At 36.7% G+C, this 27,163-nt stretch overlaps 1 protein-coding gene across 1 annotated transcript in view; it reads left to right on the top strand.

Moving 5' to 3' along the window:
- The window catches only part of POU6F2 (POU class 6 homeobox 2), a 248,070-nt gene that overhangs the window by 198,963 nt on the left and 21,944 nt on the right, over positions 1 to 27,163 (top strand). The window contains exon 6 of the mRNA XM_031060864.1: positions 24,586 to 24,792. Coding sequence (XP_030916724.1) covers positions 24,586 to 24,792 — 207 coding nt within the window. The remainder of the gene's footprint in view (positions 1 to 24,585; positions 24,793 to 27,163) is intronic.

A 27,163-nucleotide genomic window follows, 5' to 3' on the forward strand; every position in this document is an offset into this window, starting at 1 on the left:
AGTTTAGTTTCTCTTTTGAAAAGATGGGAGTTGTCTAACAGGAGAAAAATACTGCTAAATTCAGCAGTTGCAAGATAACATTTTACCATAAAAGAAAAGAGTAACATGATGAGAGTTGGCATGATGAACTGCCTTGTGGATAAAGAGGGCAATAGCCTGTTTCTTGGGAGATTAAAAGGGAAATCTAAGTATATATGGTGTAATTGTATTGTCCCCACTTTAATTGAACAGGAAATTAATTGGGATTGTTTCATTATAATCTAAGAATGCCTCTGAAGTAAACCAAACTTCATTGAGCCTATGCCTTGCTCTTTAGATATGAAAACCTTCTATATAAGAAAAATCTTAAGCACATGTCCACCCAGGTACTTAACAAAAAAATAACTAATTTTTGAATGTTGTAGTCCACAAGTAGCTCAGGAAAATAAATAGAGAGAGAGGCATTGTTGATCCAATTAGATAATAGGAATACTTTGGTTCTCATTATTCTGATGAGAGGGTACACATTTGCTCTTTGAGCTTCTTGATGGTAAACGGTGCTAATGAGGCCTGATGGATTCCCTGCTCCTAACAAGGCTCTCAGCAGTGCGAGTGATTACAATGGAGATAGATTTGATGGGATGCGCTCCCTTTTGTAGTGTCTCAGCTGCTGACACTCTGTGACATAATCAGGTCACAGAGCCGGTCACAGCCATCAGCAAAAGCCATAGCTCTGTTCCTCATTATTAAAGTGCATTATTCAGTTCCCGGCCTTCACAATACTGCCAAGGGCCTTTTTTTCTTCCCCTTTTTTTGTTAAGCACCAGTTCTCAAATACAAGAGTTAATAAAATCATCAGCTAAAGAACTAGCAAATTAAAGAAATGGAAATAAAGTGCTCCCTTTCAAATTCATTGAAGGATCACAATTAAATAAGCAGGGAATTTCTCATCACCACACACTGTACAGTACAATGTAATATGTCATGTGCGATGACAACAGGGATAGGATTTTAAAAAATAACGCTGTGCTCATTGTGGACTGGCTTGGAAAGTGCTGAAGTGTCTTTTATGGTAAAGGAAATTTCTGTCTTCGCAACTATTACATGTCTACACATAGGTACTATTATTTTCACTGTTTTCTGTAACTACTTTTTTTCTGAAGTAAGAACAGTTATTTGCAAACTGAGTTCATGATTCTAAGAAGAGCAGCTGTCTTGTCTTAGCTTAAGCGGCCAAGGCCACAATCTAGAAAATATTCAATAGGCCGCAGTACTAGAACCTCTTTGTTCCCATAGACAAGGCCATTACCTTCTTTTGGGGAGTGAGGTAATTATAAAATGGTGTAGAAAAAGGTGTTGTCGCATTTTCTTTCTATTCTGATGATGTTCGGTTGGGGCTGTCCCCATTCCATGAGAAAATACTCTTTTAAAATCTAAGACATGTTTTAATGCAGTTTAGTTAAACATGTGAGAAGAAAATAGTGGAAAGCTGGAGTTAGTTAGTTAGTTAGTTATTAACTTTCTGTTTCCGTTCTGGTTCAGCTAAATAGCAATAAGATATTCCAATACTGAAATGTATACCTTTACAGGGAATTAAACCATTTCTGTTGAATCCCTGTAGTAGGTACTAGGTGACAATAATATGATTTTGTGCATAGATAAAACCAAAGGATCTAATACATTGGACAGGTTTTTTTCTTGCTGTTGGGGGTTTTTTTGTTTGGTTTTTTGGAGGGTTTTTTGCAGTTTTTATTCTGTTGATCTTGTTCAACTCCAATTTTTCCTCTGTTTTCCTTCTGTTAGAGTATGCTATGATGAGCAAATGAACATGTATACACAAAGTCACTTGTAAGACTTTCAGTTCTCTAGAACCACAGGTGTAAGAACTTTTCAATATCCACACTTCAAAGTTCAGAGCAATTAGCAGTCATCTTCAAGAAATGTGTAGAGACTGCTATGTGACCTAGTTTTCTTTTCAACACTAGCCAAGAAAATTGGCAGCTACCACTGGGACAGCAAATTGTAACTCCTCCTATACTTAAAAGGAGGATGTTGATTGTTGTTGGGGTCTTTTTTGTTGTTTCTGTTTTTTTCGTTCTTCCAAAAGTTCTAGGAGCCTCAAAGTCCTGTAATGTGTAAGAATTTTAGAGTCTTCCTGAACATGTGCAATTCATACTGTTCTTCAGGTGTTCAATGTCCATTAGCCTTTTCTCTTAACCTTCTTTTCTTTTTCTTGTTCTCACTTTCTTTTTCATTTATGCAGCTTTAATACATGGTAACCACTAATATTTTAGACCTCACAACATCTAAAAGCTCACAAAATTCTTAACAATAACTGTTTAAGTAGTGACTGCTAACAATATCTTCCTAGGGCTAAGGCCTATAGAAATCTGAGAATGGCATATATTAAGGATATTTCATTAGAAGCCTGAGACATTGAAAGAGACATATTTTGAAAGCAATGCTAGAGGGAGGGATTGTAACAGTCTGATAATACTAGCATTTAAGAACATTCTTTGGAAAACCCTTTACCAGGAGAATCTGTTTTGACAGACCTTCGTATTAATGTATTGAATTTCTTCTGGGTGGAGTCTGACTCAATTTTCCCCCTCAAAGTTTCGCTGTGCTGAATACATGCAGGAGTACATGCAAGTTTTGCCATTTGCAGGAAGCAAAGTGAAAACAGAAAAGGTCAGTTGTAAGGGAAGATTTTTTTTCCATTGGTTTCCCTCCCCTCAGCTATACACGGAGGAGGGTGTTTGTTTAATTACCTCCCATGTGAATATGAATCAAAAGACAAATAATTCTTTTAACATATTTTTGCTGACTGTGTCTTTTTTTTGCTGTAATCTTTCTCTAATATCAGTTATAGCCACAGTGGCATAAATGTAAAAATGGACCAAGCTCTCTGGTCATACAAATTGGTAGTTTCATGAAGCAGAAATAGACTAAGGCAGAATGAGTCTAACTTAAAACAAGAGCTGACTAGCCTTTTTTATCTATTTGAGGCAGTGATCACTGAAAAATGGAAAGTATAATTGTTTAATGAAACTTCTATCAGGCTTGGAAACTATCCACATCTATCCAGAAGAGCCACTGAAATTTCTTTTATCTAACTTGCAAGAAATCTTACTTTTGCTACTAAATTTCAGACTTCAGATTTTAGCCTCTTGCCTGGATTTCTGCCTAAGATACTGTGTCTTGGACATAGATCTTTTCAGAGGTGCCCAAGTCTTATTTTCAAAAGCAACTTTCATACCTGTAAAAGCCCCAGTTTCCTTCAATCAGAGTTACAAGACTGAGTGCTTGAAGGCATGTCTATGCACTGTAACACAGCATTGCAAGCAAATTGCCAGAGACAGTTCATTTATATGTGCATGTCTCAGTGCCGTACTAGCACAGATTGAAGAAGCCAAAAATCTCAGTAGTATGTTGTTACGGCTGGGCCAATTAATTCTGCTTCTCAACAAGGTGACACAGGATCTAGTTCATTAGTTATTAGCTCTGGGGTCTTGCTAACACACTGTATTATGTGGAGTAAATATACTTCGAAGATGCCCCTAAAAGCCTGCAGCGTTTAGGCACTTTTGAAAATGTTACTATTCTACATTAATTATTTCAAGTCAGAAGTACTGGACATAACTGTCCTTTTGTCATTGCCTTCTTAATTAATTCTGCATGGAGGAGAAAACCAAACTTACTACTAGTTCAACCCTAATACTATTTTCATGAAAGCTAACCAATAAAAAAAGAAGAACCTACCATTCCTATAATCTGTTCATTTTAGCATCATGAGGTAGTAATAAGCATGAAAAATTTTCGTTATCACCAGTGACATACATCACAGTCAATGAAATCTTTCTGCTCTACAGAGGTTCTTACACTGCTCTCCTTATCATCATATCTTATCACCTTCCAGTAAAACATTAAGAAACATGACCGGTGATAGTCACAAATTGGTCTTCCTCTCAGCAGAAACTTGTAGAACAGCGCATTGCATGTTTGGTAAGGGCATTTGGCTTTGTCTGTCTTTGTTAGGAACTTTTTTTTTGGTTTTACTTTTAAAGTTTTGGTTTTGTTTGGATTTTAAAATCTTTATGAAAGGATTTCTTAGAGATGCATATTGCTTATATTTGCATCAGAGCAAGGAAGACAACAAAAAATGTATTAGGTTTTGCGGCAGAATGTCGTGAAGCCAACAACAATAAACTCAGGAATGTTTCTCAATTGCTGTTGAAATCTGTTCCAAGTCTTTGACCTTCCCCTTAGAGCAAACTTTGCTGTGCACAGAGAAGGTTGGACACTTGTTATCCTGAAAGACAATTTGATAATTATGGATTTCATCCACGAGCTTTAGCTAGCCATTTAGATTCCTAGGAAGGAGACCACAGAAGAACTTGAAGGCAAAGACTTGAGTTTTGCTAAGTACATTGAAAACTCTTTAACATGATGTAAGCAAAGCAGTGGACAAAGTTGATTCATGTAGGTGATACCAAGAAAAGGACTTTCTATGTTACTGATGTTTCCCAAACAGTGGAAATGCTTGGGAATATTGCATCAGTTCAGGAGTTGACAAAGTTGAGAAAAAATTGAGGCCACATCATTGTCTGAACAGAGATGATGGAAATCCTCCTGTATGAGACTTGTATCAGAGTGGAATCTAAGACTATTCTTAATTCTGGACTTCCTCTTATGAGGGAGCGCTGTGCTGGATGGATTATAGAGAGACTGTAGGTGAGCAGATGCAATAGTGGACCAAATCTGAGAGTCTGACTTATCTTTCTAAATGTGCCTCATCATTTCTGAAAAAACTCAGATCATAGTTTTTTGTGTAACATGGTGCTTAGTCTTATTTAGATTTTATCTAACTTATCCTGTATATTGTATATGCTTTATCCTTGTGTCAGAATTTTGCAATCTTCTGAATTGGCATTGATAATCAGAATAAACAAAACCAAAAGTACTGTTTTGGGCAGAGTGAAGAAGAAGGCAGGTCACTCTGTCAAAAGTGCAATTAATGCAAAATGCTAAATATTTTTGCTCCTTGATTCACTGATAGAGCACTCCTGCTCTTTTGGTGAGATTTGGAATTTCTTAAAAGTTGCAAGTCTTCATGCATAAATGAAGGCCATTGTCTTTCTTATTGAGCTTCAGTCCTGACAGTTGGATGTGTCTTAGAGATACAGGTGAGGAAAGATTTGGCACTCCCATGTTTGCTGTGCAATCAGTATTTGTTTGAAATCTGGAAGGATGAGGAGTCCAGATATTTTACCAATATCTTGTGAAGAATCTGAAAATGAAGAAATTATCTTCCCCTAGCAGTGTTCACATAAGGAGGAGAATATTGCAGAAATGCTTGATTGATTCACTTGGTAGTACGCCATCCACTGAAATGTATTCATGCAGCATTCATAGTAATAACTAGCCAGATGGAGACCCAAAACTTCTGCATGCAGATCCACAAGCTTCCAAACAGCACACTGAGCTGGAATTGTCCTGTAAGAGGAAGTATTCTGTCTTCTGATTTGCATCTAGATTATTGCAAAGAATTGTGTGTACGCCATCTTCTACGGGTTGATCTGTGAACAGTCACAGGGAAAGTTCAAGCAGAAAAAAAATTGATCTATTTTTCCCAAAGTATATCTCAGTTTGTAATTTTTTTCAGATTCTGACAGTGGTAGGCTTCAGTGTGTACATGCAAATGGCCCAGATATAAAAAGGGGAAAAAAAAGGGACTTTGAAATATCTATGCCAATGTATTAAATATATATGACTTTAAAAGTACATTTTTCACTTAAACTTCCTTCTTTGCACATTAATTAAATATTATCTCTAGGATAAGTATCTCTCATAGAAGACTAATGTATTATTGTCACATAATAATGGACGAGAATGGCCCTTAAGTGCAGAGAAGGATTTATTAATATAAAGAAAACACTCATAGCCCTTGAGCAACTCTTTTTCTGCTTCATAGAGAACCTTTGCTAGACTCCCCCCATGTCTAGCTTCATGCTAGAGATTCAAGGAAGCAATACATATATCCTGCCAGTTTAAAAATCAATCCTCTTTTCAGGGGATAATTTAATATCAAGACGTGATGTACCCAATATCCAAATACACATGCATTTTCATGTTTGATGCATCAAATGCTCTGACATAGCCAAGTTTCAAAATAAATGGTTTGTTTTAGAGGTTGGATATGTCATATTAGTATTCACCCAGCAGATAGAGAGATAGATCAGAGAGTGATCAGGACATCAGGGAGACAGTTTAGAGAGAGATGAGAGAGGCCAGGTACACCTTGCAATGTTAAAAAAAGCTAGCTAGCTAGCAAGAAAGAAATTGTATAAATAGGTCACTGCAGCCAAACTGAAAAGAAATTTAATTTTAACTTGTTAGTCATCATCTCCAGAGGCCTAATCCACTCCCTTCTTTAAGGGCTGTTCATTTAACTATGTCTTATTTGATAGCACAAATAGACAGACTCAAAGAAAAAAACATGGTATCAAACTCATGCAGTGTACTAGCTTTGAGGGGGAATCAGCACCACTTGGCATGCTAAAATTTTCTTCTTCTTTCCTTCTCAATTCTTCTTATTAGCCTTAATTTGTTCTCATTTGTCTGGTTTTGCTCTCCTGGTTTCTTCCGTAAGGAAGCATAAAGAGCACAGGTAAACAGGTGTCTGGTGACAATGTCAGACACATCCTCAGACACCCCAAGGTATTCAGCTTTCTAGTTTATGTTCTACTTCCTCTATGATTTTCTTTTCCTGACAATTTCTTTGTCTCACTGTGTATCTGGGATTCAGTTAGTTAAACATAGGTCTTTAGTCCCATTTCAGACATGGCACAATAGTACTCTAAGTATCCCATGGCTGATCCAGAAAAATTTTCTTCCCTCTGTGTCTTATTGCCATATTCTGACAAAATCCTAAAACATTTCAAATAGAGCAGATATCAACATTCTTTTCAACTGAATTGCTTCCCACTTATGTGAACACATGTATGTATGCTTACCTGGAAATTTATGCTCATCTCCTCAGAAGAGATGCAAGCACCCATAGGGAAATGAGATTATAAATATTTTAATTACCTCTTGAGTCGTGCTTCTGTCTTTGGGTCATTTGACTCTTTATTCTGGTGACAAATGAAAATAAACTAAACCTTCTCCTCGTGGGATGGAAGACAATGTGGTCCTCTTTTTTAGCTCAGATCTGTCTCAAGTGTAATTTTAGATGTATGTAACTGTGACTGTACAGAGGCCATAATTGTCCGCATTCTATTAATTTAACCCCCATATTAATATATGAGGAGCAAAACTAGGCCTCTATTTTTCTAGGGGTTTGTTTTGCCACAAAAAATGTAAGTACTCTTGAAGGACTGCAAAGTGAGAGTTAAAAGATACTGAATGTTAACATTCTACCCTTTCACTACTGGCAACTACTATGTAAACAGGTACTACTGATAGTTCTGCACAAGAGATCAGAGTGATCTCTGAATTAGGAGTTCAAGAAAATTGAGGCTTTTTAATAGAATTGCAGGGAAAATATTTCCCAGCATACCCCCACAGGATGTCATGGTCTGCATGTTTCATGACGTTTATCGTGTTGATGAATATTGCCTCCACAGACCCCTCCAAAGTGCTGGGAGGTGGCTTCTATTTTTAGGTATTTAAATTACATCTTCTGGGATCTGCACTATAAATCTCCTAATTTTAATTGTACAGATACTGATGTATGGGTTTTGTATTTACAGTCTCTTAAAATTAATATTAGCAACTACAGTGCAACACTCTGTATGTTTAAATCTATATGTTGCTCTCTTGGTTGGTCTATTTATATCCAGGAGAATGTGTCTCATTTCTCTGATGCACCAAAATGTCCCAGCTGTTGCAGCTATTTTTCAGGTACAGACACCTGTAGGAGACAGTCACCTATCTTGGATGTCAAGTAGATCCATGAATCCGAAAACAGTTGTTTATGTTCATTGTTGAAACACGCTCCTTTAGCTAAAGCAGAAAGTTTAAAAACCAATGCAAAGAGAGGTTAGATAAATCATAATGTTATCACCTTTGAATGAAATTAATATGTAATTGATATTAGCAAAAAAACACCACATTCTTCTCTACCACATCTGAGAATTTTTGCCACAACAGCCAAGACAAAAATCTGTCCAGAGACTAAGATGAAATATTTAATGACTGCTTAGAAAAATAATTTTGAGTAAGTTTTGAATTTAATTTTTTGTTCACAAGGGTCCAAAGAGACTGATTCTCAGTTCACCAGATACAGAAAGACATAGGAAGCCCTGATGCTCATCTGTGAAGTCTAAGAGCTGATTGAATATGTTCTGAAATTGCAATCACAAACTATGTTTTTGTAAGAGTATAAGGGAGGTCTTGGAAATGAGTATAAAACAAATCTTGACAAGGTTTTTGCCAACTTCTCAGGGTAACTATTTAAAATATTAATATTAGACTACTGACCTAAAAATAGTTAGTAATATACAAAAGCATTTGTCTATTCAAATAGGTTCATGCTTCTGTATATACAATGATGGACACTAAGAGCTCTGCTTACGTGGAAGTTCTTAATCAAGAATGATATATGATGAGAAACACCCTGTATGACGAGAAAAAAATATCACAAGTAAATATGCTACAACAAAAGACTTCTTTTCTGAATACAAATAAAAATGTATGTGTTAAATATTGCTAAGTCAAGCTCAAATTCTCATAGCCTGATCCATCAATGGAAAGGGCCCCTCCTAAGGAGCGCTTAATGCAGCAAGCTGTACCCTTGCCTTTTATTTCTCCTTAAAATCATATGCAGTGAAAAGAGGGAACAAACATGAATGATGCATTCCTGATTCACTAAATCACTGTGGTCTCTTGCAAGAGCACAAATGTAAAAATGTTTAGATCGACCTCATACTACCAAACAAATGATGCAAAAGGAGACCTTAAAGAACACAGAGTGAGGGGAGATAAATGAGTACCATGTCAAGAAAGTAATTTCTCACTGAGTTTGCACAGAATGGAAATTTTACTTCCAAGAGATGGTTAGGGAATCTTTCTAATAAATCTTCAGTCCCCAGTCTTTGCTGTGTATTTTTTTTAAACTTACTTTTTAAGAGTGGTATAAGTTATACCCTCCCCAGTGAAATGTGTCAAGATATTACCAGTCAAGTTGAAGGAATTTAAGTGAATCATCTCTATCTCTGTGTTTATATTTGTAATAGACAAGGATGGTCAAACAGATTTCATTTTGTGCATGTGTTGAACATCTTTTCAACCAGTGAGGTCTTCTTAAAGCCTTTTCTTATTTTAATAGTACCTCACAAAAGAAAAAAATAAAGAAAAGTTGAGTCTTATTCCCAGAAAAAGTGTCAATTATTTTATTTTAATTTTAGGGATTTTTAAAAAAATTATGTTACCCTCCTTTTATCTATAGCTGAGATTGAGATGATCAGTAAAAAGGCAACTTGTTTTCCAAGTGACCTAGAGACTATAGGTCAATTTTAGAATTGACTGCTTTGCAGAGTACTCTGTTTAGACTCCTGATTTTAATTCCTTTTCCCTAATTTTAACCACATGAAAGGCAACTTAGGCTAGTCAACAATCTAAGCTAATTGTTTAGTGTTTTCTGTCATCATTGAAACAAATAGACACTCTGAAAAAATAAAACATAGGACCAATCTAAGGCAGGTGTTTTAAGCATCAATGAATTATCTTGCAGGGATTTTTCACTCTCTACACTGAATAGACTGAGTCATGAATGGCAGTCTACAACCAGATTTCTGATGCTAGGTGTCGAATATTATATCAACTCCATGCTTACAATATCACACAGTACTTTTAATGATACTTGAGTCCTTTTGGTAATGTTATCCTTAAGCTCACCATCACAGTCACAGTAGTTTTAACTCAGATCCTGGGAGCAGCTGAGGATGGACATGCAGAACTTAGTACTGGCTAACCTGATTTATTTTTTGAATGACTCTGGGGGAATTTTTTTTTTTTTCCTGTTTTGCTTGCCTGCTTCTTTGTGTTTCCCAGATAGAGAGAGACCAAGGTAATGGTATCTCTCTGAATTATTTAAGGCATACTTAACTTTACAGATACTCCAATGAAGTGATGATTTGCAACGTGAAGGGGAGGATCTTTCTGTTGAGTATCTTTTCTTTCAAGTAAGATCAAGTATTCCATCTGCAGGATGATGTTATTTAAAAATCAGTTGTGCATAATTGAAGACATTACATCTCTGAGGTTCTCCTAGTTTTAAAAAAACCCTTTTGAATCTCTAGAAGCAGGGAAGATGTCTCTCCTTTTGACAGATTTCTTTTTACGTTTCTCTGGCCATTTACCCTGCTGTTTTGGTTAGTACAGAAAAGTGATACACAAAATCTTCAGACCACAGACCAACATGAATGTATTTCCAGCACAGCTTCAGCCATTAGATGTCACAAATACCATGAAAGAGTCTTATCATCTAAGAATTTCTATCCTAAAGTAATCTAAACTACACCATCATAATTATTGCCAGTTTTACCAAAATACTTGTTTTACTCCTAGATATTATGTATGCTTAGAAGGGCGAGCATATCTTCTAACTTGAATTCAAATGTACCATTTGTTTAGAGATGCAACTTGAATGGTTTTCATGGAATTCTTCTGATTTGTTACCATCAAAGAGCATGCATTATTCTATGCTATGGATGGGGTCTTTACTACCAAAGAAACCCCATAAGAAACAAGTGTCCATTCTACCCAGGACTTGACCCACTGCACTTCAACATCTTCCATAGGACTTGCACTGAGCCTATGGGATACAATATAAGTTTTTGCTACAGTGCCACTTTAATAACAATTCAGAGAAAGAAGCGTCCGCCTCTCCAGCCACTGTTTTGCATGACAGATGTAGCATGTTGTCGATTAACCCTCTTAATTGGTTTCTGTTTCTTCTCTATGACCTTTAGGTCTTGCCTGCTACAGAACACTTTATTAAAAGCACTGGGTTTATATGAACTTTCTATCAAAATCATCCCCCTGGAAGGGAAGATATGTGATAAGGAGTTTCAATACTTGAGCTTTTTTTTTTCTTTATTATCTCTTGTGGCTCACAGTAAAACCTGAATCATCGTAAAATTGCACCGTAAGTTTGTGTTTTGTATGATGAACTTCTTGAAAAGAAGAAAAAAAGACCAGACCACTCTCTTTTTAAAATATCTGACTGTATCTTAAAAAAAATTGAAAACAAACAAAAAATAAACCCCAACAACACAAAAACCATGGTTATCAGGGATAAGAATGAACTGTTTATCTCTTAAAAAAAAGGTGGTGCAACTTTTTTAGGTATAAACTCATAAACATAATTCTAAAGCATTATGGTCTTTGTTGTGAAAAATAAGAAATCCTGTGGTCTCCCCCTAAAGAACATTAAAAAAACATTACTGACAGGAAATTGAAAAAGTAATATATGTCTGAATGAATATGACAACTTTTTTCTGATAGAGCAGATAGATAAATGTCACATACAAGTTTCAAAATGCATTTAATTTTGCCACCACAATGGATATTCTCTTCATAAAATATATATGAATAAGGTTTGAATCATAAAACTTGACTGTGATAAACAAATGCATATTTGATAACTTTTTTTTTTTTGAGATGCTAATTCCTTTTTTGAGGTTATTTGTTGTTTACACATCTTTACATTTTCATTTCTGAGTGAAGCAGCCTGGTTGACAAATCTTGTGCACATTCAGCCTGGATAAACTTTCTTTTGAATCTGAGAAATCAATTTGGGGTTTGGGTTTTTTTGTTTTGTTTGGTGGGGGGAGATGGGATTTGTTTCATTGAGTTTGGATTTTTTGGTGTGGGGCAGTTTTTTGGGGTTTTTGGTTGATTTTTTGTTATTGTGATTTGGTTTGGTTTGTATTGGATTTTTTGTGAGGTGATGAAAGGGAGGGGGATATAAGGGAAGAAGGAGAAACTAGTATATGCACCAACTCAACTATCATCACAGAATCAGAGAATATGCTGACTTGGATGAGACCCACAAATACTGATATTGTTTCAAGGGCAGTTAATATGCTCAATTCTGTCTCAGAAATGAGCACAATTCCTTGACTTGTAAATTTAAAAATCTGTGGTTACCTGCAATTAAACTATTCCATATATTAATTGTAGTATGGCATTTTCTCTTCACTTATCTCTTCATTCTTCTGCTGTAATTCCCATATGCCAGGAAATTGTCTCCACTATTGCTCCAAGATTAAACAAGTTCTTTTGGAGGTTTCACATTACTGAGACTGAGTTGCTTTTTTTTAAAAATATATTACAAAAACATTTGTAACTACAGTATGAATTTTGACAATGTTTAAAACTAAGTTTCATTTTGCTGTTGCTTTTTTCTCTTGTTCACATCTACTTTGTTCTCCTCTTGGAAGATTCCACCACTTTTAATTCTATTTTATATCTTTCTGTTCAGATTTGTAACAGGGAGACTACTTAAATTAAGATAAAGCCTGAATTAAGGAAGCAACATCTGATGATCCTTACACTTTCATATGCTAAATATATCAGTGGTTAGATTATCTGGTTCTTTAAAGCACTGAGTATAGTACAACACTCCATGAGGAACCTTCTTGTTTCATTTCAATCTTTTCCACATTAAAGCATTACATACCAGAAGAGGGAGATTGAATTAGGCTGGTGAACTTGGCAGTGTTAGGTTTATGGCTGGATTTGATGATCTCAAAGGTCTTTCCCAACCAGTATGTTTCTGTGACTTTAAGCACTGATTGGCAAAGCCAAGCTGAGTAATTGCTCAGAATGATCCTGTGGAGGAGCAACTTTGGTTCCTACAGGAGGGCTGTAGCTGTAACTGTGGATGATGTATTCTGAACTTGCTAGGGATCTCTTTATTCAGTGCAAGTTATTGAGGTCCACTGACTCTCCAGCAGCCACAGCTGCAAGAGTAATGTGGGAAACAATAGCTCTAGGGAAACATTTAAAATAAATTGTAAACATAAGAGTCAGTTCTAGACTATCACTGCATTTTTCCCCAGCTTTTGGCTATGATTTTCAGCATTTTATGCCATGTTTAAAATGGCATTAATGTATTTTCCTTATGTAAAGGAAGTATTTCAGTACTGATGAAGTTAAAGTAGCACTCCCTTTGTTCTTCTCTCAGGAACCTGCAATCCAGTAAAAATTATCAGAAAGTGCAGCAGTAGCATCCCACCTGAAAGTCTTGATAGAGTGCATCACAGTCTTTAGTCATCTCAACTAAGGAAATGTGAGACTATTATGTAATATAACAATTCTTTGACGGCAAATAGGATTGTTGTTACTTTTTTGTCTACGGAACCCCCATAATGATGAATGGAATACATAATCACACTGGAACACTGTGCTAAGGTCTTATTCTAACATACCAAAAGAAACAATGGCCTGCCTAAAATAACTGAAAATGTAAGTATAAGACATGTGACAGCTACACAGATGGAGAAGGGATTCTGGAAATAACTAATTTTCTCTCCTTACCATTCCCTTTCTCTAGAGTCAAAAAAGTAAAGAAGCTCCCACCTCTGGTGCCCTGCTGAAAAGGATGGCTGAAAAGGAAATATTTTTAGAGAACAGAGAACACATGCAGGAATAGAAAATTGTGATCTGCCTTCCACAGAACAGGCCTCAGGGATATGGGCTCTGCTGACAGCAGAAGGGAAATATAAAGTAGTTTGAATTAATATAAAAATACATAAACAAATTTCAATTTGCCTGTCTGTATCAGGAACATGTCACTTCCCCAGAATAGCAATGTAGGAGCTGAAGATGGGATTACCTCCAGCCCACTGCTTCTTTTCATAGGAAAATCATAGTTATTTAACTCTTCCTTAAGCAGACCTATGGACCAGGCCTGAATGAAACTGGTAATTAAGCTGCATGTTCTCCTCACAGATTCATAAACACAGTCTCTTGCTACATCTTCCCTAAATTTGAGAATCATTTCAAGATGAGTGTTTTTTTATCTTCAACATAAAAATACCCTACTTTTTTCATATCTTGTCTTTCTAACTCTTAGGTACCCTTACAAAAATTACTTAAAACTTGTAGGAGTACTGGCAGGGAAGTAAATAGTATTTATACTAACATATTACACATGAATGAATGGAGACCTGGAATCTAACAAACTTTTCAAAGATAAACTGATGGACAGACCAGTGGTGCTGAACCAGGGGCCAGAACAAATTTTTCAAGGTAAGAAGGACTAAGACCTGTCTTATATTTGGTTGGCAAATTTTCGTTGGTACTAAAAAGAGTAATCAACTCTGTGATGAATGCATGACAAAAGGACGTTATATTTGATCTCAGGAAGGATTTTTATTCCTAGACATTCAGATCTAGAAACTTGGAGTCATGACCATTTTCCATTCAAGAATTTACATGCAATCTATCTAAGCCTTCTTTCAGTGAAATGAATTTTTTCTCCTTTTCCTGAACTCCCACAAAATTGTGGTACATTATAGCAAAATTCCACTTCATAGGTTGGAATATTGGTTTCCACAGTGATATCCACTATAGTAGAGAGATAATCCAGGATGGTTTGTTCCATCATAGTCATGCTGGGCTAAGCATTGTGCCTTGCTCTCAGTAGGCAGAAATGTCACTTGTGGAAGAAATGCATGTCCTGCAAAATTGGAAATTGTTTCAGTGGTACATTCATGTACCACTTCACAGTTACTCATCTCAATCTTGCCCTGAGCTTTCATACACTATCACAGTAAAAGTTACAGCTCTTAATTAGTAAGACCAACAGTTTTTATTTTATTTAGCTAAAGTCTGGATGATCTAAAATTGTAGAAACATCACCTAAGTAGGGCATGACTTTGTATTTAGACAGATGTCATCTTGTACAGGTGCTGTGTTGAAATTATGGATTGAGAGACAATTACCATATCATCCACAGTCATGGCATCTGTGCAGCAAGCTCAGGATTTGTAATAGTATTTGGAAAAATGTGATTGTCTAACAACAATACTGAGTATCACTGCTACTGATTGATTAAAATATATATTAACCTTCTTGCAATGAATTTTGGCTAAATCTGAAATGGTTGAATGAATCAACATGCACAATTAATTTCACCTTTAGGAATTAGAAATCTCATGATCTCTGATAAATATTTTGTATAGTGTAGGTAATCTGATAGCAGAAGATGTGAGAGGTTTCTTTGAGAATGTATTGATGGCCTAGAAATTCTTTGACCTATAGTCTAATTAAAGAACTCTGGTCCTAAAGATTGCATCTGAAGATGATTTGATGGTTAGTGATTTCAATCTAGTTTCTCATGGAGTACCTGAGAAAACATCCATTGGTATTCTAAACAGAAAAGTCAAGGACAGAATAAAATATCATTAAGTTTACAAAGTTTCCCAAAGTTTATTTTGGTTTCCTCAGAAAATTTCATTCTTATCACAGATTCATAAACAATGAAAAAAAAATCAATGAAAATTTAAGTCTTTGAGGTAGCCACATTTGGCACACATTTGCAAGACCATAATACTTCTAGTGAAATAACTTTTCGGGAATGGTATCACAAGATAAACCAGTGACAGTGGTGACCACCTGCTGAAGTCAGTGCCATCTTCTTAATTGTCTATGCAAAAACAAGTTTAAAGGAACAATCAAGGGAAAGAAATAAAAGTATTAATACCAGAAATAGTGCTGCTCATCCACAGGCATTGCCAGTAGTGTGCCACATCCCTTTTAAAAAAATAGTAAGATTACAATTTGAAAAATTAAACCCACACTATTTTAGTGAGAACTGTTTGGCAGTGGAAGATGTTATCTTGTTCATATCTGTGCAAGGCTGTGTCTCAATAGCAGCTCTTATTTAAAAACCACAGGATCATAGAGCAATTACTAAACCCTGCCTCATTCTGGCTCCTCACCTCTCGATAGCATCTCTGTAGTGGGCCAGTACAGTGCAATACAGCACCAGCTAGCAAAGGTAGTTCCAAACAAGCTGATAAGGTCACCATAGAGGCAAGCTAATCACATTGGCACACATTGTGCTGGGCCTAGTTAGGCATGATGAGAAATGGGAATTTGTTTCCCAAGCTGTCCTTGAATGGTTCAGTATGGCACATATTACAAAGTGTAGGGATGCCTACATTTTCTTGTGCTGTGTGTTCAGTTTGTTAGATTCTGATGTGGCTAGAAGCAAGTCCACTCTTTATGCTCTGAGAGAGACGTAGTAGGAAATAATGTTATTGCTCAAAAGAGGCAATCCTTGTTCTAAAGGAATCTAAACCCATTTGTAGTCTAAAGATACAAATTGATGTTTGGTAGCAGCTGCAGCCCAAATACAAAGCTTGAAAAGGTTGAGAAATTTTATTTCAGAGTAGGGATTTCTTGTCTCTGAGATGTTTGATACTTAGTTGATATTGAAGTCTTCAGAGAAGCCAAACAAAGGTGATACTTTCGTAGGCGACTATGAAAATCGCAGCTTGCATGAAAAGAAAGTAGGGATGAAGGAATATTTACAAAAATATTTTCATTGTAATTAATTCTAGAAATTCACACTTCTGGCCCAGTTGCTATGTATCTAATTCCTGAGAAAATGAATTCTATTACTTTTGGTTATCAAAAGGATTTACCAAAAAAAACCCAAAACCCCATATACAGAAATGTGTTTGCTTGTACACACCCTAAAAGGATCTGTCACAGACATTTCTTTCATGAAAAATCCTCTTTCAGGATTTTTCTTGCTGAAGCTGAGAAGTTCAGCAACAAGACATAAACAATAGATTATCTGCTGCTGTGGAATGCAACAGGTCTGTCTGGATTGGCCCTACTTGCATGTTTTATAATTAATGGCCAATCCAGAACTGAGATCTCTCGGACACAGTCCAAGAGAGCAGGTTTGTTATGATTCTTTACTTTTCTTAGCTTAGGTTAGCAGCTTCTGGAAACTCTCCTTCTTTTCTTTTTGTATAGTTATAATAGATGAATATATCATAAAATAATAAATCAAGCCTTCTGAAATATGGAGTCAAGGATCTCGTCTCTTCCTTCACCCCAAACACCCTCATGACCACCATCACAGATCTGCACAGCAATCAGAAAAGCTGTTTGTAGCTTGGGAGGCAAGCATTACAATGCTAAAAAACAGTTAGTTTTAGTGATCATCAAATATTATTAGAAATTCTGTCTGTTTTTTCCATAACAAGTATGATAGTATTGGCTGTCCTGTCATAACATATCATGGATCTGTTGTCATAACAAACAAAAATATTGCTAAAATATTTTATACTAGACATCCATCAAATAATTTTAAATAGTAAATATTTTCATAAGAATCTCACTAGCTGGTTTTCAGAAATACTTAGGACCTGCAAATCTAATTAACATCAACAGCTGCTTTGCTCAACTCAGAGAACTATGACCTCTAAGGCTCGTGATGCCTGATTCAATTCTTGTTTTTAAAAGGAAGTTAAATGCTAAGCAGATTGCTTAAAATGAACAATTCAGCAGACGCTCAACATAATTTTTAGTCTTTAATTTGAAAATTACATATATTTAGAATTTTCTAATGAGAAAATGTTGTGTTATTCAGAATGTTTGATAAAAAAGACATTCTTTTTTATGATAGTACACATACTCCTACTACAAGAATGTAATAGTACTTGCTTAAGAAAAATAGAAAAATTTCACCACATAATTCCTACAGTGATGACAAATAAATTCCTGTGTAGTTTGATGTTAATATACAAACATTATTTTCTAAAAAAAAAGAAAAAAAAACTCTGAGAAAATCAGGCAGACTATTGGACTCAATGCTCCATTATGATGCTTACCTATCCAATATGTTGAATGATATAAGAACAATGCTTAACCTGGATACTACAATCCCCTAAATGGTGACACGGAAGTACAGTTTCCTAGGTGCCTATTTCCAGTATCACTACTTGATTCCTTTTCTCAAAGTAGCATTTTGTTGTGCCATCTTTTTAACTTGTCATTAGGAAATACAATACAGAAAAGAAAATTTGCAAGCTTTTCATGAATTAGTACCACTTCTAATTTGAAAGACACAGGCAGCCTTTATTTCATCCTGTATGAGGTTCAAGAATCATATTGTCATTAGTGCAAAGAATGAGATGGACTAGCATTACTTTCAAAAGAAGTCTGCAAATTGTATTCAAGATTCCAGTTTTTCAGTGTGTAGACTGGAAGTGGATTGCATGTATGTGGTATAGTGCATATAAATATCTGGGGTTATTGATATTGGTAGAAAATAAGTGATATGTATTTTTAAAAATATCTCTGTCTATGTGTTTATAATTTATATAGATACTGTATCTATATAGATATACATGTATCTGATTAAAAAAGGGGCAGCTGCACAGAGGCTAAAGAAGCCTGTGCAGATTCACATTAGGGTAACTTTTCCTCAGTCATTTTCTCCTTAGATTGTTTCCTAACATAACTCACGCTAATAAAGTGACCATGCAACATATCTCTGAACAGATACAGCTTCTGAGTGAAGTTTGCAAAACTGTACAAAATCATAGAATGAACTGGCTTGGAGGAGACCTTAAAGATCATCTAGTTCCAACCCCCTGCCATGGGCAGAGACTGCTCTCACTAGACCAGGTTTCTCAAGGCCCCATCCAGCCTGGCCTTGAACACTTTCTGGGATGGGGCATCCACAGCTTCCCTGCGTGACCTGTTCTCACCACCCTCATAGTAAAAAATTTCTTCCTAACATCTCATCTAAGCCTCCCCTCCTAGTTTGAAGCTATTACCTCTTATCCTGTCAGGGATCCCTTGTCCTACATGCTCTTGTAAAACAGTCCCTATCCAGTGTTTAGGTTCCCTTTATTTACACGAGGCTGCTGTAAATTCTTCCCAGAGCATTCTCTTTTCCAGGCTGAACAGCCCCAACTCTTTCAGCCTGCCTTCATAGGAGAGATGCTTCAGCCCTCTGATCATCTTTTTGGCCTCCTCTGGACCTGTGAGGTCCCTGTCTTTCTTGTGCTGAAGATTACAGAGCAGGAGGCAGCACTCCATGTGGGCTTGGTGAGGGCAGAGTAGAGGGAAACATACACTTCCCCTGAAATCTTCTGATACAGCTCAGGATACACTTGGCCTTCGGGGCTGCAAGGAAACATTGCCAAGTCTCATCCACCAACACCCTTGTGTCTATGTATATATGTGGTTTGTCTCATTTTGCTGAACAATTTTTCTGTTGCTTCTTTCACTTTTCCCCATTTTTCTGTTTTCTTTTTATGTTGTTCTTCTGTTGTTCAAAACTGAATAATTAATTTTCAGTATTTAAGGAGTTGTAAAATAGATCAAATTGAAGAGATGTTTATTTTGATGATACTACTAAAAATACTTAATATTTCATTTTTATAGTTGAAGACATTTTTTAGATGAAATGTCACCATTTGCTTTATGTAAGCCCTGGCTGACAGTAGAAACAAACTAGTGAAGTTGGTCTTTGATTTTATTTACATTTCAGAGCAGAAACAAAGGCAGCTGTTGAACCACCCATTTGGCCACAGTTTGTAGTGTTCCTTTGGTTGTGTTGGCTTGAGTTAAGCAGTGTTAGAACATTACCCTGCCATGGGGGGTAATATTCAGAGAAATTATTGCGATACTGAGGATTTGGGATTTTTCCCCTCTGTGGTCAGCTCCGTTACTTGGGATTTTACCTTCACTTTAAATGTGTGCTATTCTTTCATTGCTGTTTGCAGGACTATGTAGGCAAAGACCTTTGGGCCAACACCTGGTATGAAGGTGCAGGCTGACAAATTAATTTCACGTGCAAGCCAAGCCCTACAATTTTATTGCAGAAGTCATCTTGACAATTGTAGGTTCAAGCTGTAAGATCTGAGAGATCCAATGTCAGATATGTTGAAATCCTAGGGTGCTAAAATCACACTAATAGATTAATCAGTAGAAAATAGTCAGATACTGTTAAAAATCACCCCCGATTTCTTTTAAAATTAGAAACAAACAACTGACTTTTAAAATGTAGCTAATATGGGAAGCAGAAAAATAATAAACTAATTTCTGCAAAAACTCTTGTCTAAGCAGCTTGATACAATTGATGTATCTATTAATCCATGAACAAAAAGGAAAGAAACATACTGAATACTTGAAGTGATAATCTGACTACACCAAGGATTCTGGCAACACTCTGTTCCTTGAAGAGGGCCAGAATTGCAGTCTCTGTGATTAGTAAAGGAGGACAAAAACCCTTTCTCTATAAAAGAAGTTGAAGTCTGAATTTACATTAAATATTTCAGTACAGTTTCCACCTGCACTGCATTTTGTACCTATATGAGGAACCTGTACCTCATAAAGATACAACCTGGGGTAATTTATTTTAATCAACAGTGCTATGCCTAACTCCCTTAGAGAAGTATTGATAAGGGGATCCCTTGAATTAACCCTTGGGCTTTCAAAACTGTCTTATTGCTGTTTTGCATATGACACCTGTTTCGCAGCTCCTTTGTGAACAGTGCTTGCTTTCAGTTGTATGATGTATAAAAGGAACTGTAAAAGACACACAAAAAACTCTCAAAACATTTAAAATTATACTTTTGTAGCATGAGAACTTTTAGGGATGTGGGATTTTTTTCTTCAAGACCATCTTTGACAAGCAGGATTGTTTAAGAATTTGAGTCCAAGCATTGCCAGAGTAAGAAGCCTATTCTGCTTTGTCTCAGAGAAGACACAGCATTGTGGAATGTGTTCTCACTGTGGAAGTGTTGGATGGGGCTTAGAGCAATGTGGTCTAGTGAAATACATCACTGCCCATGGCTGGGGAATTAAACTAGATGGTCTATAAGAGGCCCTTTCCAACTCAAACCATTCAGTTTGAGTGACTCTGTAAGTATCTTTTGGGATCAGTCCCTGTCACATGTTATTCCTGAACCATCTTTGAATACAATCTGAAGTAGCAGCATTTCCTAGAAAGGAGCAGTGCCTCCCGACTAGGGAAATCACTGGCAATTAAATAGTCTGTACTGTGACACGCCAGTGCCTCAAGCCTGTGGCATTGCCTTGCTTTATTTCCTGACAAAATTTAAATGTATCAAAACCATAAATTGTCTTCAACTTGTACAATAATTTAAGAGGACAGATTAGCAAAGCCCAGGGAGAAATTTCATACCAAAATTAGAGGGAAGAGGGATGTGGTTCAGCATCACGTCAGTCACACAAGGTTTAAGGAAGGGATCCAGTTGGAGTACTCCTTATGTGTGAATCAGTGAGCAATTAGGATATCTAGGAGAGGGTATTTGCACAAGGGGAAACTTGAAAGGGGAAACCTGAACCCAATTTTAGTCATCTTAAAGCTGCATGCAATAATGAGTAGCCCTGTTGTTTAAGTAGAGACAAGTGGATATCTTTTTCTTAACCAGACAAGAATTTACTTTGGTAAAAAAAGAAATAAAATCTTCTTAAACCTCAGTAAGTTTCTGTTTTCAATTAAGATTTACCCTTGGGTCCTATGGTAACACCCCTGAGGACATTTGCTCGTTTGCCCTTCTGAAACACCTCTTCCATCTGTGTTTTTCCTGCTCCATTTCTGTCTGTGTGCATGGACAGCACGCCACGTACAGTATGGTGTGTGACACACATTAATACATATAGATAGCCTTCTGCTTCTGACCTTACAAACTGTCCACTTCAGCATTGTCATTCTATGAAATGTCCAACTGTAGTCCAAGAAATGCATTTTAAATGTGAATGCAAACATTTCTATTACTGATAACACCAACACAGCATCTTTTGCTTTGCTGGGATTAGGACCTTGATAGTTAAAGTTACATTGGAGTAATGACAGTCCAAGGTTGTGTCCTTGACAGACATGGCAAAGAAAGGGGAGGCCTTTGATATATCTCTGCTGATAAAATTAAGAAGGATTATTTCTTGTGTTTAGTGAGATTATATTAAAAGTGAAAGAATGTATTTGTTACTCAGGTTAGGTCACAAAAACTGGGAGATATTTATGTGTTGCACTGCACTGCAGTTGTATTTCATTCATGCTGAAAGTCTGATTTTAGAAAACAATTTGAAATCTGATAATGGTGTAAATAAATGCCTCTCCCCTCAGTGAATAACCATCTTCTCACATGAACAGGAAAGCAGTTGCCATTCAGCTAGGGCCATTAAAATAAAATAAAATAAAATAAAATAAAATAAAATAAAATAAAATAAAATAAAATAAAATAAAATAAAATAAAATAAAATAAATAAAAGCATTGTGATCTGAAAAGAGAAACTCAGGAAATTTCAGCTTAGAAGGCTAACTCTGAATATGCTTCACTGTGCTTCACTTTCATGCTCCATAAAATGGGGGTAATAATCTTTATTGATCTGTCTACCTTTTAGCAATGCATTAAGAACTTAAATTGTATCTTTACAGTCTTTTGAACAGTCTTGATATATGCAGCTCTTACAATACAGCTTAGCAGCTGGGCTTGCCATTTTATTAGGTTTTCCCACAGTAGAGCTGCCCTGCTTTACTTTATGGTTTTCTGGGCTTCCCATCCTAAGGCCTTCCAACTGGGCAAGTTTGGTAAATTGATGACAACTACTGCTTGTTTCCTGAGCTGCCATAGCCAACAGTGCACTCTTCTTGCTCCAGGAGTCAGTGTAGGTTGTCACCTGGTACTTCATGGTTGAGCCTACCTAGAGGCACATCACTGGGTGTGACTGCTGAAGGAACAGTCACTCATTAGGATCCTGTCACTCAGTGGAGTCATATCTTAGCCTAATAATGGGAGAGCGTGATGACAGCCACCTGTCCCTCCAGCTATGCCTGAATTACTTGGATATCTTTGCATGGTGCTTTTTTAAGAATGGATTTTTTGGGGTTGTTGTATGTCACCTCTGGTGATTTCAGTAGGCAGAGGTCTTCACATATCTTTGTTACTCTTTACCATGCATTTCACACCTGTATTCATTTTATATCCACAGCAAGAGATTCAGTGATGTTTACTTTTGCACTCTCATAAAGCAACTTAGTGGTCTGCCCAAAAAGCTAACTGAAGTTTTCACTAAACAGTTATTTTAGACCTAATTTTACACTGTATTGGATGGGTTCCATTGATATAATATATAAATTAATTGTTGAAATCAATAGGAATGTTATATGTTTTGTTTTATATATTTGTTTGGGGAATAAACTTGCTTTTGAGTTTCATTAGGAATACTTCAGCCTATTTTCATAAGAAAGCTTCTCTGTGTCTAGTGCTATGTATACATCTCTTTCCATCTATTCAGCTCTCCATCTTACTTAACAGTTTGTGAATCAGCTGATTAATTTCTATAAAATTTGTCAGAAACAAAGAGATCTAAAAAGATAACTAAGCCCCCAAGTGGAATGAGAACCAGCAGACAGACTGTGGAAAACTACAATATTTCTATCTCCACCGAGGAAAAACATGAAATTGCACTAGTGGGAGTCAAAATGGACAACATAGTGTGGTGAATGCTGAGGATAAAGAGGAAGAAGCAAGTTTTCTGTAAAGCGCAGACTGGAAGTCTTATGATGGAGTAGGTGTCTTCGAGGCTTCATCATAGCGAGGCTATGATGAAGAGAGAGGAGAAGTTGAAGGAAATAGAGATGTGATATGCTTTTTTTTTAATTTTTCCTGTTGCAACAATCCTATGACTCCAGCTTTGTAGGTTGCTGTTTGGAAAAAAAAAAGAAAAAGTTTGGGTTTAGGCCCAAGTTTCATCAGAAGTTCATTTCAGATTCTCTAATACCTGTAAAAAGAATCTTGCAACAGCATAACTTTTTCCAGCCTAGCAGCTTATTGACTGACAAGCTTTCTTACAACATCTGTTTGACATCTCATCCTAATATTAGTTTTACAGGCACATTCACATTTTAGGAAATCACTGTATTCTCAAGTCTGAGATGTCACAAGTGTCTCTTTCTGCAGCTACTTGCCCCAGAAATGTTAGCTAATATATTTTATCTTACATCAGCCCTCCTGTTGTGTTGTACTTCATAGCTGTCATCCAAAAGCAGCTGCATTTTTATGAACGTATCTTAATAAGGCATGCTGTGAAAGGTACCAGTATCCCTTTGTGTCTTCCTGAGATCACATGTGAGTAAAAGGTGGTCATCTAGAGTGCCAGGTATCAGAAAATCAAGTAAAATTACATTAAGCCCCACTAGCAATCCATTATATGGATGACATAGAAAGCAAGACAAAAAGACTGATACTTTTATCTATCTCACTCTGTGTTAAAATTAATAGTGGAAAGAAACCATAATCCAAGGCCCAGAGTGTGGCCCACAATTTGTTTTAAACACTCTTAAGTCACAGCAGGTTTGCTGCAGGTGACAGTGGACAGTGGTAAAATGTACAGATGATATGTGATGTGACAAATGAATTGGAAAGTCCTCATCACCCCAGTGAAGGAATGGCTGTTTCCCACCCTCAGCCTGTCTTACCAGTCTCCCTGTGCTTTTATCACCTAAGTTTGATTCAACATGAAGAATATATGGAATTACGTGTGGCAAGTATATGTGGCATGCGTGCATTCTCCCTGTGTTGTTTCTTCCAGATTATTGGAACAATCCCACTGATGCCTAATCCAGTCCCATCCAGCCAGGCGGCAGGTGGAGCTCAGGGACTTCAGGTGCAGCCGATAACTCCACAGTTATTGACCAATGCCCAGGGTCAGATCATCGCCACTGTCATCGGCAACCAGATACTCCCAGTGATCAATACCCAGGGAATAACACTATCGCCGCTCAAACCAGGCCAGCAGGTAAATTGTCTGTAGCCTGAATGATTATCAAAGCAGACACACTGAAATTTTCTGCTCCTCATTGGCACTCTCATGGCCTCTCTAAAAACCCCCACTTCTTTACCATTTTTAATTAAAAAAATGAATTCTGTCCTGCATAGTGTATTACTGTATACTGTATATGTAGTAATTAATAATGTCCTATTATTAGTAATTTACTAGTAATTACTAGTAATTTATTTATACATTCAAGAATTATCTATTTATTCTTTTCTTTTCAAGGTCAGTATAGGACCAACTGAGATGTTTTCTGCAATGAAAATGCAGTAGGAATATGAGACAGAGGAGATCCATCTGGCCCATCTGGCCTATAAGGTTCAGTTCCTTAGTTAGTGGTCACCTAGTAGACTGGGGCTTGAAGTTATTTGGAACATGCAGGCAAAAAAAGGGAAAATATAAAATCTTATTAGATTTCCTCACTGGAAAATCAGATATAGTTATGTATAATTGCATAGACAGAAAGTATTCTGTAGAAATTATTACTCAGTGTAAGGTTGCAGGTAGTTGACAGACTTAAGGATGCATCCAGTGACCACACTGAGGTCCAAAAACACTTCTGTAGCTCTACTTATAGCACTCTAGAGTCAAATCCATTAGTTTTGCCTACATCTGTAGAGCAAGGAATTGTAGTCCTATCTTTTATCTCAGAAAGAGGGGAAATTGAGGACAGAAAACACATAAAATGTGATTACCAAAGAGGTACTTACAAAAATGTCCTTCACTTAAATATTCCACTTAGCATTCCTACTGCTGGTCGTACAGGGAGCAGCTTCTTGTATGCTGCTGAGTACCCCAGGCCACCTGAATTCCAAACTGATGATTTATTCTTTTCTTTTTTTTTTTCAAATTTAGAAGTAGAGAACCTATGGATCTCTAATGTCACTTTTTGTTTGTTCTGAAAACATTTCACATCCCATTGGTTACCTGCTTTTTCCCCATCCTATCCTCTGTAGTATGTAGCATGGGCATTTTTCAAAGCACTTATCATTTATCTAACTCTATTTTCTTTAAGGGGAGTGTACTTGCACTACTGACAAATGCTTTTGCAATGGTTGCATATACACAGTTTCAAACAAAACTGAATGGATCTGAGGGCAGGCTCCATGCTCTCCACCACGGGAAAGCCTGACAATGAAATATGGAACAGCAAATATGGAAACCAAATGTGAACAGCAGTTCACATTTGGTTTCCTGGGGATGTGTGGGATGGGTTATTTTGAGTCAGTCCCCTGAAGGGATTAGATCTTTTACTCTGTTATGGGGGAAGCACTCAAAAATCATAGCAATCCTGAGATCCCATTTGAAACTCATGAAATGTAGGTGTAAATAGGAGTATAAAGGACGTGTATTGTTGCCTGAGACATTCTCACATGCAGGGCAACTCACCTTCTGAGTCCTGCAGCAAAGTAACTTCTTCCAGGCAATGTCTGCCAGTAGTGTCAGTGGGCAGAGAGGATACAGAGGTGTAACATTTTCTGCACAGCTCTTGGCACTGGGCTCACCTAAAGGGATGAACTCTTGAAGCTGAAACTTCCAGAATGAGCAGGGGTGCAGAGCAGAGAGCACTGTTTAGCCACATCATGCTGTACTGTACCTATTTGTCCAATCTGTGTGCTCATGTGCAGGGATCAGCTGGCAGAAATATCAGTCTGCAGAGAACAGATTATGTCCCAGAGCCAAAGATGATCCCCATTAAGCTGATCTGCCCAGCAGTGCTATGGAGGTAGAAAACATTATTTTGCCAATACTATTTTCACAGGGTTCAGTCCCTGCCTCTTTCTCACATGGAGTCCTGAGGTGCCAGGGGTTGCAAGAAGGGCCACCAAACAACACATTCTCCTAACCTTGAATCAGCTCTTGAAGTTTAATCAAGACAGTATTGTTGATCAGGAAGGGAAAAAAATGTACTGCAAATACTATATGAAAAAATATATCGGTTTAGGTTATTGTTTTTATAGGAACCACAGAAAATTATTTCAATGTATTTGTGCTCCCTCTACTGGCTCTTCTGGTTTTACTGAAAGAAGTCAGAGAAAATTTTGTCATGAATTTCAGTGGGAGCACAAAAGATGCATGAGAGCTAGATTCCTCATAGAAATAATGCTGATGGACAGTGAAAAACAATTGAGCTGGTACTATACAAACTGTTGTATCACTTGGAAAGTGAATAGTTTAAGGAGTTTAAGGAGATCCTGGGTTTATTTTTTTGCCTGGGTAGAGATTTAGACTGACTGTAGTGTTTGGCTAATGATAGCATATTAAGTCATAAGGTTTAAAATATCATTTTCAAATGATATTTTTGATATTTGAAGCACTGAGTGAGTGCTTCAAA

The sequence above is a fragment of the Geospiza fortis genome, unplaced genomic scaffold (assembly GCF_000277835.1).
Source record: "Geospiza fortis unplaced genomic scaffold, GeoFor_1.0 scaffold265, whole genome shotgun sequence".
Lineage (NCBI taxonomy): Eukaryota > Metazoa > Chordata > Aves > Passeriformes > Thraupidae > Geospiza > Geospiza fortis.